Source organism: Salmo salar, chromosome 11, assembly GCF_965601325.2.
Source record: "Salmo salar chromosome 11, fSalSal1, whole genome shotgun sequence".
Classification (NCBI taxonomy): Eukaryota; Metazoa; Chordata; class Actinopteri; order Salmoniformes; family Salmonidae; genus Salmo; species Salmo salar.
Window position 1 is genome coordinate 35,020,004 of NC_138301.1, and position 12,316 is coordinate 35,032,319.

Here is a 12,316-nt window from a genome sequence, read left to right on the forward strand (position 1 = left end):
AATCGCTGGAAAATAAATGGGACGAACTGAAAGCACATATATCCTACCAACGGGACATTAAACACTGTAATATCTTATGTTTCACCGAGTCGTGGCTGAACGATGATATTAAGAACATACAGCTGGCGGGTTATACAATCTATCGGCAGGACAGAACAGCAGCCTCTGGTAAGACACGGGGTGGGGGCCTATGCATATTTGTAAACAATAGCTGATGCACAATATCTAAGGATGTCTCAAGGTATCTCATGATAAGCTGTCGACCACACTATCTACCTAGAGAGTTTTCATCTGTATTTTTTTTGTAGCTGTCTACATACCATCACAGACCGAGGCTGGCCCTAAAACCGGACTCAATGAGTTGTATTCCACCATAAGCAAACAGGAAAACACTCACCCAGAGGCAGCGCTCCTAGTGGCCCGGGGACTTGAATGCAGGGAAACTTAAATCAGTTTTACCTAATATTTATCAGCATGTTAAATGTGCATCCAGTGGGAAAAGAATTCCAGACCACCTTTACTCCACACACAGAGACGCGTACAAAGCTCTCCCTTGTCCTCCATAGGATAACTCTATCCTCCTGCTTCCTGCTTACAAGCAAAAATTAAAGCAGGAAGCACCAGTGACTCGGTCTATAAAAAAGTGGTCAGATGAAGCAGATTCTAAACTACAGGACTGTTTTGCTATCACAGACTGGAACATGTTCCGGGATTCTTCCGATGGCATTGAGGAGTACACCACATCAGTCACTGGCTTCATCAATAAGTGCATCGAGGACGTCGTCCCCACAGTGACTGTATGTACTGTACATACCCCAACCAGAAGCCATGCATTACAGGCAACATTCGCACTGATCTAAAGGGTAGAGCTTCCGCTTTCAAGGAGCGGGACTCTAACCCAGAAGCTTATAAAAAATCCCGCTATGCCCTCCGACGAACCATCAAACAGGCAAAGCATCAATACAGGACTAAGATCGAATCGTACTACACCAGCTCCGACACTCGTCGGATGTGGCAGGGCTTGCAAACTATTACAGGCTACAAAGGGAAGCACAGCCGAGAGCTGCCCAGTGACACAAGCTCACCAGACGAGCTAAATTACTTCTATGCTCGCTTCGAGGCAAGCAACACTGAAACATGCATGAGAGCATCAGCTGTTCCGGACGACTGTGCGATCACGCTCTCCACAGCCAATGTGGGTAAGACCTTTAAACAGGTAAACATCCACAAGGCCGCTGGGCCAGACGGATTACCAGCACATGTACTCCGAACACGCGCTGACCAACTGGCAGGTATCTTCACTAACATTTTCAACCTCTCCCTGTCTGATTCTGTAATACCAACATGTTTCAAGCAGACCACCATAGTCCCTGTGCCCAAGAACACTAAGGTAACCTGACCTAAATGACTACCGACCCGTAGCACTCACGTCTGTAGCCATGAAATGCTTTGAAAGGCTGGTGGCTCACATCAACACCCTTATCCCAGAAACCCTAGACTCACCCTAATTTGCATACCACACCAACAGATCCACAGAAGATGCCATCTCTATTGCACTCCACACTGCCCTTTCCCACCTGGACAAAAGGAACACCTATGTGAGAATGCTATTCATTAACTACAGCTCAGCGTTCAACACCATAGTGCCCTCAACGCTCATCACTAAGCTAAGGACCCTGGGACTAAACACCTCCCTCTGCAACTGGATCCTGGACTTCCTGACGGGCCGCCCCCAGGTGGTAAGGGCGGGTAACATCACATCTGCCACGCTAATCCTCAACATGGGGTGCGTGCTCAGTCCCCTCCTGTACTCCCTGTTCACTCATGACTGCACAGCCAGGCACGACTCCAACACCAACAGAGACCTGACCATGTGGTGCAAGGACAACAACTTCTCCCTCAATGTGATCAAGACAAAGGAGATGATTGTGGACTACAGGAAAAGAAGGACCGAACACGCCCACATTCTCATCAACGGGGCTATAGTGGAGCAGGTTGAGAGCTTCAAGTTCCTTGGTGTCCACATCACCAACAAACTAACATGGTCCAAGCACACCAAGACAGTCGTGAAGAGGGCACGACAAAACCTATTCCACCTCAGGAGACTAAAAAGATTTGGTATCGGTCCTCAGATCCTCAAAAGGTTTTACAGCTGCACCATCGAGAGCATCCTGATGGGTTGCATCACTGCCTAGTATGGCAACTGCTCGGCCTCCAACCGCAAGGCACTACAGAGGGTAGTGCGAACGGCCCAGAACATCACCGGGGCCAAGCTTCCTGCCATCCAGGACCTCTATACCAGGCGGTGTCAGAGGAAGGCCCATAAAATTGTCAAAGACTCCAGCCACCCTAGTCATAGACTTTTCTCTCTGCTACCACACGGCAAGCGGTACCGGAGCGCCAAGTCTAGGTCCAAGAGGCTTCTAAACACCTTCTACCCCCAAGCCAAAAGACTCCTGAACAGCTAATCAAATGGCTACCCCTGACTATTTGCATTGCCCCCCCCCCCCCCCCCCCCATGCTGCTGCTACTCTCTGTTATTATCTATGCATAGCCACTTTAAAACTCTACCTGCATGTACATAATTAGCTCAATTACTTTGACACCTGTGCCCCCACACATTGACCCATTGATTCTGTACCGGTAACCCCTGTATATAGCCCCGCTATTGTTATTTACTGCTGCTCTTTAATTATTTATTATTCTTGTCTTTTTTTCGGTATTTTCTGAAAACTGCATTGTGGTTAAGGGCTTGTAAGTAAGCATTACACTGTAAGGTCTACACCTGTTGTATTCGGCGCATGTGACAAATAAAAATTTATTTTATTTGGAAAAGCCTTCATTGGCGTTGCCTATGCTTTCAATAATGGGCTCTGTTTCTATCTCAATATTTCCAACCGATCAGCTTCATGGAACAACCAACAGAGGGTGCAACAGGCAAGAGAGAGATTGTCAGATAGTGATAGAGAGGAAGGGAAGAGAGAGAGTGTGTTGGAGAGAGAGTATGGGAGAGAAGGTGTGGACAGAGTGACTGTGAGTGATTGGTGAGAGAGTGAGAGAGACAAACAGAAAGAGAGAGAGATGGGAGAGAGAAAGAGCACACAGCCAGGAGTTCTGGGCCAGGGAGGTGAACCGGTGTGGCCAGACAGAGAGACAGTCAGTCTGGGGGAGGGAGGGAGGGAAGGAGGTAAAGAGGGAAGGAGGGAGTAGGCAAGGCAGAGAGGGGACCACAAACAGGCCTCTATTCAGTCACACTCACAGGGCTAAACTGACGGCAACCCACCCTGTTGGCAAATAGAAATGTACCATAATTTGATTATTTCTCATGACTCTAAGTCATATCCTGTTTATACTGAACCAGCTGCCTCAGAAACAGTGAGTCGACTGAGACTGACGGGAGGTGAAAGAAGGCTTTTGTTGCCTCTACCTAGAATGTTTGGGAGACCCTCCCAGAATTAGAGGGGTGTGATTGATCTTTGTTGTGTGTCAATCCTGTTAAACACTCTGACCTAAAAGACCATGCCAATAAACTATCCATTTGAACATGAATTTTTCACTGCTGAACATGCTCCGCACACAGAAAGTGAATGAAATCAAGAGAAAGTATCAAGTAAAGTATCTTTATTTGGCATCTGATGATATGTTTTGGAGCAAATGTTGAATACAGACATTGGAAGACAAACAGTTGATTTCAGGCACATTTGGGTACATTCTGTAGAGCTCCATAAGACTAGAGCCTCTACACCTCTTGCTACTCATGATGTTCTCAGTGTGTGGTTTATTGGGCCTGTTCATGCACAGGGTCAGTCGCTCTCACACAACCCACTGGACACAGACGTCAGTTCAACATCTAGTTTTGACTGTCAACTAACGTGAACTCAAAGTAAAATGAACAAACATGCTAACCATCTCATTGGATTTAGGAAAAAAGTTAGGTGAAAAAAAGACAATTATACCCGAAATCCTTTACGTTAAATCACTATTTGCAAACCCAATCAGTTTTCCACGTTGATTCAATGTCATCACATAGATCTTTGCTGTTAAAATGACATGGAAACAACGTTGATTCAATCAGTTAGTGCCTAGTGGGAAACAGAAGAAAACAGGAGAAGTGTTCAGTTAACTGATCCCGTGCTCCATTTCAGAACATTTTGCTCCTGTTTTGTGCCTACAGTACACAACCCTAAACAGATGGCAGGGTCGGGGGAGTTGCAGGAGTGCTCTACACCAGTGTTTCTCAACCTCTGGTCCGTGGACCGGCACCTTTCCCTGGGACGTTGCTGACAGGTCCCTCAGGAAGTTAGTTGTCAAGGGTGTCGTAGTTTGCCAATCACTGGTAGTAAAAGGTTGCTAAACACTGCTCTACACCCCTTTGTCAAGTTGCTTCAGCTGCTTTGGAGACAATCATCCCTCAGCAATGACAGGAGGCATTTAAGTTCATTTGATTTTATACACTAGACCTGGCATTGTGTTATTATCTTCTAAAAGCTCTTAATACTTTCAGCCCTGTAGGGGTACAGTAAAAAGCAATGGTGTGTGTAACTTTAAATTACACTCTTCTGTCATCAGAAGTTCCAGGTAGAGAATTGCTTTAAGCCTGTTCTTTGTGGAACCTCTCAGTCATCTCTTTGATTGGTATATGGTTTATGATTGCAGGTGAAGCTTTTGGCCAGCAAGACATATGACGGTGTGTTGAAGGAGGAGGCACAGCCTCCTGTAAACATAAACAATGAATGAAGCATCTATATCTTCATCAGATATAACAGCAGGTTATGCATACAATACAAAACTGAAGGACTACAAGAGATTAAAATGCCGATGGATCTGGAGTTTAAATAAATGTGTCCGCTGAGGTTTTTTTGTGAAACAAAACAGACAATGAAGAGAAACATTTGATCTGAAAGCTACTGCAGTTGTTAAAACTGGTCCCAAGGAGTTGCTATGCACTGCACAGCCTTGTGTGAGACAACGAAAGTGTCAAACCGACCAATGACATTCATCCGTTTGGTCCTGCTTAGGCCAACAATATTGTTGACAAACCAAGGGGTCGATTCCGATTCAATTCCAATCCCCTCAGGAAATAAATACAGTGAATTTCAATGAATTCAATGAATTAACTGACTGAAATTGAAATGGAATTGACCCCAACCCTGTTGTTTTTTTATTCTACCGTGTCACTACTGAACCTGAGAGAGAAGTTGAGTCCTCTCTCTTATTTTAGGACAGCCTCAGTAGATTGCATGATGTTGCCTCTCCAGTGTGGCAGGCAGAGATTCTAGCATTGCTGTGTATTATTCACATCAGGCACTCTGTCTCCCTTCTGCTCTAAACAACTGGTGTAGGTTTGAAATACAGACGAACACAGTAGCCTGCTGTGTCGGCTTCGCTAGCTTTCTCTTTATGACTTAGAGATTAAATAAATAATATCTCCCTTAGTATCCCCTCCCGTAGCCCTTTCCTGCAGTCAAATGACCTAGTGGCCTCATGGCTGGAATGTTATTCATATTTTTCATAATTTCATAATTAATAAGCATTATTTTGAACAAATCAGTTTTTTCTATGTCAAACGGTTTTGTTATATTTCAGTTTTCTGTGATGTATATAAAGTGTAATATTGGGATGCAAACTCAACATTTAATACATTTCAACTGTATACCTGACATGGTACAGGTGTCTTCTTTCTTTATCCCATAACCATGTGTGTGAGGTGTATACTTTAGTTTCAAAGTAGATTTATGTGACCCTGATTTAGCCCACTGCAGTAAAAGGTGAAAGCGATCGTTCACCCCAAAATCAAAACTCGCCAGACATTTTTATTCCTCAAAAGTGTTGATATTTGCAATTGAAGCGTAAAAGATTTCTCGGTTTGACACAACACCACTTTTGATGTATGAAGACATCTGACAAATATAGATATTGTTTTCCCCTTTAGCATCTACAATTTTCAAGATAGGTGACAATTTGGTGACTCATAAATGCCTGTTTGGTGGATACATGCACAAGATCTCATCCCCTTTACTTCATCTTGCTCATCATTGCTACAACCGGACATGGCTAGGCTAACATTGCTAGGCTAACAGCGCTAGGCTAACAGCGCTAGGCTAACAGCGCACAAAGTAACTCAATAGACTTTTTCTATCAAATTCACAGTCCTTCATGGATTATTAGACCTATATCCATCTCCCATAGTGAGTGTATATTACGTAGGCACCTCCAGAATACACACATACTTCTGATTGTCTAGTATCTCCTCATGGGTGAATTTCACCAAGCCTCTGCTTGGCTCATAGCAACATGCCAAACCCCCACTAAATACCGGCTGGTCCAGATTGGGTGTTTACCTCTGGGTGGTACAGTCTAACACACACTGTCTGTGAGTACATGCTCCGGGGTGAAGTTTCCCCTAGGTACAGAGTTAGGATCAGCTTCCCCTCCACCAACCCTAATCTTAACCATTAGTGGAGGAAAAGCAAAACTGACCCAAGATCAGTGTCTAGCAGAAACTTCACCCTACACCGTGTCTCTATAATCCAGTCTAGTTGGCGACATGGACAAAGGATTTTAGCAACAACTCACACCTTATCGACAGCATCCCAATCCACCAAAACAAAAAATTATATTAATAATAATAATAACAATAAAACTCCAAACAATAAACAACTCTTATATATAATGAAAACATGTCGTTATTCTGGGACAAGAATGACAAGAACATACAATTACATAAAGGCTTAATTTAAACTTTTTAAAAATAGTCAGAGAGTGACAAACTGAAAAGACAATGTTACTGCTCGAAGTTGATTTGGTCTTATGTACAAGGTGGGTACTTCAAACATTCAAACCTCTTTAGTAAGTTAGAAAATGCCTTCTGTGTTCTGTAAATGTTCTTATAAAATAATTATCTTCAAGAGATCTCCCTTAATCTTCCCTGCTTAGTGATGTTTGCTGCTGGTTGATTCTCCTTCTGATCGATCTGCGCTGTATTCTGTTACTGGGGGAGGGCCCTGCTGTTGGCAAAAGAAACAAACATTACCTTCAAAGATTCCAAAGTCATTTCATAGCATCAGACAAAATGTCAATAATGCAAAGCTTCACTGAAAAATACAGTGACATTTTCGTCAACCTACAAGGAACCTCGATTTCCACCTTTCTAACGATCATTTCAATAGCAGAGTTCTTAACGAGAATTGGAAGTGTGTCAATGTGGGACTAACCTACAGGTATGTTTATAGTGTTGAAAGAGCAAAAGAGCGTGCACTACTCACCGCCCATGCATTCCACCTGTGGCTTCTCCCACTGTCCGTCTGCCATGCAGCGCACCACAGGCAGGTGGCGCTGTAGGAGGCCTGGGTTACACTGGTAGCGGATGATGGACCCAACAGTATACTGCTCCCGCCTGCTGCCAAACATCTTGGCATTCTCCACCTTTGGCGGTGCGCCACAGTAGACTGGGGAACAATGATCAGTAAATCAGTCAATCAACAAATCAATCAATCAACAAATTACAACTGATGATATTTATTGGTAGCAATTTATTTTGAAGGGTACCTGCCTAATGAGTTTATAAAACATGAATGAGTTGTAACACCAACACAGGTATAAGATAACCACACATAATGATGGCGAAGGTACAGTAAAAGGAGTTTTTAAGAAAACAATTACCAGTGCCCATCCAGACTCTAGAACACAATTCTTGAACCCTGACCCCTGACCCATATGTACCTGGGCCAGTCTTGCAGGTGAAGGGCAGGTGGTAGTTGCAGGGAACGTCGTTCCATTGGCCGTTCTCGTGCCAGATCATCACCACACAGTCTTCTCCAGAGTTAAAGTAGTTATCCGGCTGGTTCGGCCGCCAGTTCTCAAATTGCTGAGGGGTGAGGAGAGCAACATTGGTAGGAAGTTACAAAGACCACTTATGTTTCTGTTGGTTTCTTGTTTTCAATGTAGAAAACCCAGAAATCAGGAGAGTAAGTAAGAAGGCTATAGCATGCAGATCAGAATCTACACGTACAGTATGAACAGTGTATGAATCTACAGGTACAGTATGACCAGTGTATGAATATTCAGGTACAGTATGAACAGTGTATTAATGTACAGGTACAGTATGAACAGTGTATGAATGCGGTAGGCTACAGTATGAACAGTGTATTAATGTACAGGTACAGTATGAACAGTGTATTAATGTACAGGTACAGTATGAACAGTGTATGAATGCGGTAGGCTACAGTATGAACAGTGTATTAATGTACAGGTACAGTATGAACAGTGTATTAATGTACAGGTACAGTATGAACAGTGTATGAATGTGGTAAGCTACAGTATGAATAGTGTATTATTGTACAGGTACAGTATGAACAGTGTATTAATGTACAGGTACAGTATGAACAGTGTATGAATGTGGTAAGCTACAGTATGAACAGTGTATTAATGTACAGGTACAGTATGAACAGTGTATGAATGTGGTAAGCTACAGTATGAACAGTGTATGAATGTGGTAAGCTACAGTATGAACAGTGTATGAATGCGGTAGGCTACAGTAGGTGATCTGGTGGTCCCGGGAAAGGAAATGTTGGGAACCACTGGGGGAGAGCACTCTGAGTGGGGACTATGTTCTGAGCTAACCCACTTTCTCTGTACTGTGTCTGTCTGCCTGACTCACCAGTGGTGTGCCGTCTATCCAGCGGAAGTCATTCTCCACTGTCTTGTCATTGAGCCCAATCCACTGGTAGTCCTGGCCGTTGGCTGGAGGGGGGGAAAGAGTGAAGGGATATTCTCTCTCTCACATCACACACACACACACACACACACACACACACACACACACACACACACACACACACACACACACACACACACACACACACACACACAGGCCTTTTACTCACAGTTGACAAAGTGCTGTTCCTCTGGGGTGATGATGCTGACCAGGTGAGCGCTGAGGTCTCGGCAGCGCTGCTCGGCGTCCAGCCAGGTCTCTCTCTCGGGGAAGTGCAGGTAACAGTTGCCCTGGAACTTAGTCCACCCCTCCTCACAATCCTGCTCGTCTGTGTCGTCAACAGCAGGGGGCGATAATGAGACAGAGGCTACCACACCCCGGAGAAGCTCGGGTTTATTACAGATACTCAAATACATTTACATTAGATAGGAGGGAATACTGATCAACACCACATATGACACCATAGAGGTTTTATGGAGGCTGTGTTTGTTCTAGAACTGCTGCCATTTGTCTATGCTCCATTATTAGTCCAACTAAAATCATTGATTTCTTTCAGTCCAACCTATGGTGTGATAAATATTACTGCACATTGGTGAAAATACTGCATTTTCCTGGACCTATTAACTATCAACTTGATTCACTGTTTGAGAACACTGGCAACACACATTTACTTTGGGCCACTTTGAGGTGTATGACATTTTTTGGAATGGGTGAAACATCCATTTAACCCTCAACTACAGGGTTTGGTGACCAAAACATTCTGCTTTAGCCAACGTGTTGTTGTTCTGCAAAACAAGCCAAAAATGTACAGTTGTTAATGCAGAAAATGGTTCTTTCTATAATGCATTTGTGTTTTAAAAACTAAAGCACAAACAAAAAACACCTGGGAAATTAGCACACGGGGTCTCTTGGGTAGTCTTTAACTAAATAATAATTGGTTGTGATACTTTAAATATACAACAAATCATTTAAATAGTCAGCCTAGTGAGTATCTCCCAACAGTTAATGAGAGTTTCTGTAGTATCTCTCAACAGTTAATGAGAGTTTCTGTAGTGAGTATCTCTCAACAGTTAATGAGAGTTTCTGTAGTGAGTATCTCCCAACAGTTAATGAGAGTTTCTGTAGTGAGTATCTCCCAACAGTTAATGAGAGTTTCTGTAGTATCTCTCAACAGTTAATGAGAGTTTCTGTAGTGAGTATCTCTCAACAGTTAATGAGAGTTTCTGTAGTGAGTATCTCCCAACAGTTAATGAGAGTTTCTGTAGTATCTCCCAACAGTTAATGAGAGTTTCTGTAGTATCTCCCAACAGTTAATGAGAGTTTCTGTAGTATCTCCCAACAGTTAATGAGAGTTTCTGTAGTATCTCCCAACAGTTAATGAGAGTTTCTGTAGTATCTCCCAACAGTTAATGAGAGTTTCTGTAGTATCTCTCAACAGTTAATGAGAGTTTCTGTAGTGAGTATCTCCCAACAGTTAATGAGAGTTTCTGTAGTGAGTCTCTCAACAGTTAATGAGAGTTTCTGTAGTATCTCCCAACAGTTAATGAGAGTTTCTGTAGTATCTCCCAACAGTTAATGAGAGTTTCTGTAGTATCTCCCAACAGTTAATGAGAGTTTCTGTAGTGAGTATCTCTCAACAGTTAATGAGAGTTTCTGTAGTATCTCTCAACAGTTAATGAGAGTTTCTGTAGTGAGTATCTCTCAACAGTTAATGAGAGTTTCTGTAGTGAGTATCTCTCAACAGTTAATGACAGTTTCTGTAGTATCTCCCAACAGTTAATGAGAGTTTCTGTAGTGAGTATCTCTCAACAGTTAATGAGAGTTTCTGTAGTATCTCCCAACAGTTAATGAGAGTTTCTGTAGTGAGTATCTCCCAACAGTTAATGAGAGTTTCTGTAGTATCTCCCAACAGTTAATGAGAGTTTCTGTAGTGAGTATCTCCCAACAGTTAATGAGAGTTTCTGTAGTATCTCCCAACAGTTAATGAGAGTTTCTGTAGTGAGTATCTCCCAACAGTTAATGAGAGTTTCTGTAGTATCTCCCAACAGTTAATGAGAGTTGCTGTAGGGAAATTTACTCTGTATACTTGTTTACAGAACATGGTGAATACCTTTTTCCCTTCACTGTAACGTTCAAGGTTTCATTCATTCCTTCACCACACCCACATGACTAAACAATTTCACAAAATGGCTACTTCAGCTACTTCCGTACACCTGCTTGCTAGGACCAGCAACAGAACTACACACTAAGAAAAGAAGGTTCCTCAAGGGTTCTTTGGGAAGGGTGATGGTTCTATGTGGAACCATAATGACTCAAAGAACCATTTGAGGCCTTCAATGGTTCTTTGCAGTTTTGTGATAATTAAAATGTTGGGGCGTGGCTTGCGCATAGCTTTCTGTTCAACTGTGAGTGAGTGTCATTCCAGTTGATCTAATCTGTTGTGTTATGCTGTTACATGTTAAATATGACTGTGGCCAGTGACAGTGTCTTGTAAAAGACTCATGTATGACCTCGTGTCAGTTGAGAACATTTGCCTACTTACTAAATCAGTGGTTGTCAATTCTCTCCGTAGTGACTCCCAGAGCTAGCACACCTAACTCAACGTGTCAACTAAAACAATAATAACGCAGAAGGAATTCCAACAATATAATAAAACAACATGTATGGTTCCTCAAAAGGATCTACAAAGAACCTTTTACACTAACAAAGGTTCTTTATAGAACTATTCTCCATCAAGGTCCTATAAAGAACCATAAAAATGGGGTTCTATGTGGCACCAAAAAGGCTTTTAACCATAGCGGAACCCTTTATTGGTGCTATATAGATCCTTCATAGAACCTTAGGAAAATGTTTTTTTTATAGCACCATAAAGGTTCTATTTAGAACCTTATGAGCATGGTTCTTTATAGAACCTTCAAAAAAAGGTTATATATAGCACCAAAAAGGGATCCACTGTGGTTACAAGCCAAAGAACCCTTATTTGGCATTATACAGAACCTATTGTTTTGTGTGTAGACCTGGCTGAGAAAATCCACCCACCAGATATAAGCACAGTCCTGAGTAAAGGACAGGGAGCAGTATGATGACATTGCCCCTAGACTACGGATGGCCCATACCCCTTTAGACCCGTGGATCAGTCAGGGTCTTAACTTACTGTTGACACTTAGAATACACAAGATGCACTTCCCGGGTGGCGCAGTGGTCTAAGGCACTGCATTGCAGTGCTAGCTGTGCCACCAGAGATTCTGGGTTCGACCCCAGGCTCTGTCGCGACCGAGAGGCCCATGGGGCTTTGCACATTTGATCCAGCGTCATCCGGGCTAGGGAGGGCTTGGCTGGCAGGCGCACTAGCGACTCCTATAGCGGGCCGGGTGCAGTGTCAAGATACAATGCACATCCAAACCGGAAGCCAGCCGCACCAATGTGTCGGAGGAAACACCATACTCCTGGCGAAAGGCGCAGAATTTCAGCAAACTTGCTTTAAAACTACAACATTTTTTATACACCCCATAGCAAAATGTGTAGAATTGCAGGAAATGAATTGTAGATTTTTTTTTTTATGATCTCCTCTGTCAAGAGGAGGGCCGCTAAAATGTTTTG

The 12,316-nt window shown here is 43.0% G+C and overlaps 1 protein-coding gene across 3 annotated transcripts in view; it reads right to left on the bottom strand.

The window, feature by feature from the left end:
• Positions 1-3,606: 3,606 nt before the first annotated feature.
• Positions 3,607-12,316, bottom strand: part of LOC106562525 (aggrecan core protein) — a 34,319-nt gene continuing 25,609 nt past the window's right edge. For 2 of the 3 annotated variants that reach the window (XM_045689391.2, XM_045689395.2), the window contains 5 exons: positions 8,886-9,044; positions 8,660-8,742; positions 7,723-7,867; positions 7,266-7,448; positions 3,607-7,007 (listed from right to left, as the gene is read on the bottom strand). In XM_045689391.2, the coding sequence (XP_045545347.2) occupies positions 6,919-7,007; positions 7,266-7,448; positions 7,723-7,867; positions 8,660-8,742; positions 8,886-9,044 (659 nt within the window). In that variant the 3' untranslated portion in view covers positions 3,607-6,918. The remainder of the gene's footprint in view (positions 7,008-7,265; positions 7,449-7,722; positions 7,868-8,659; positions 8,743-8,885; positions 9,045-12,316) is intronic. The other variant, XM_045689393.2, reaches the window with a different exon arrangement.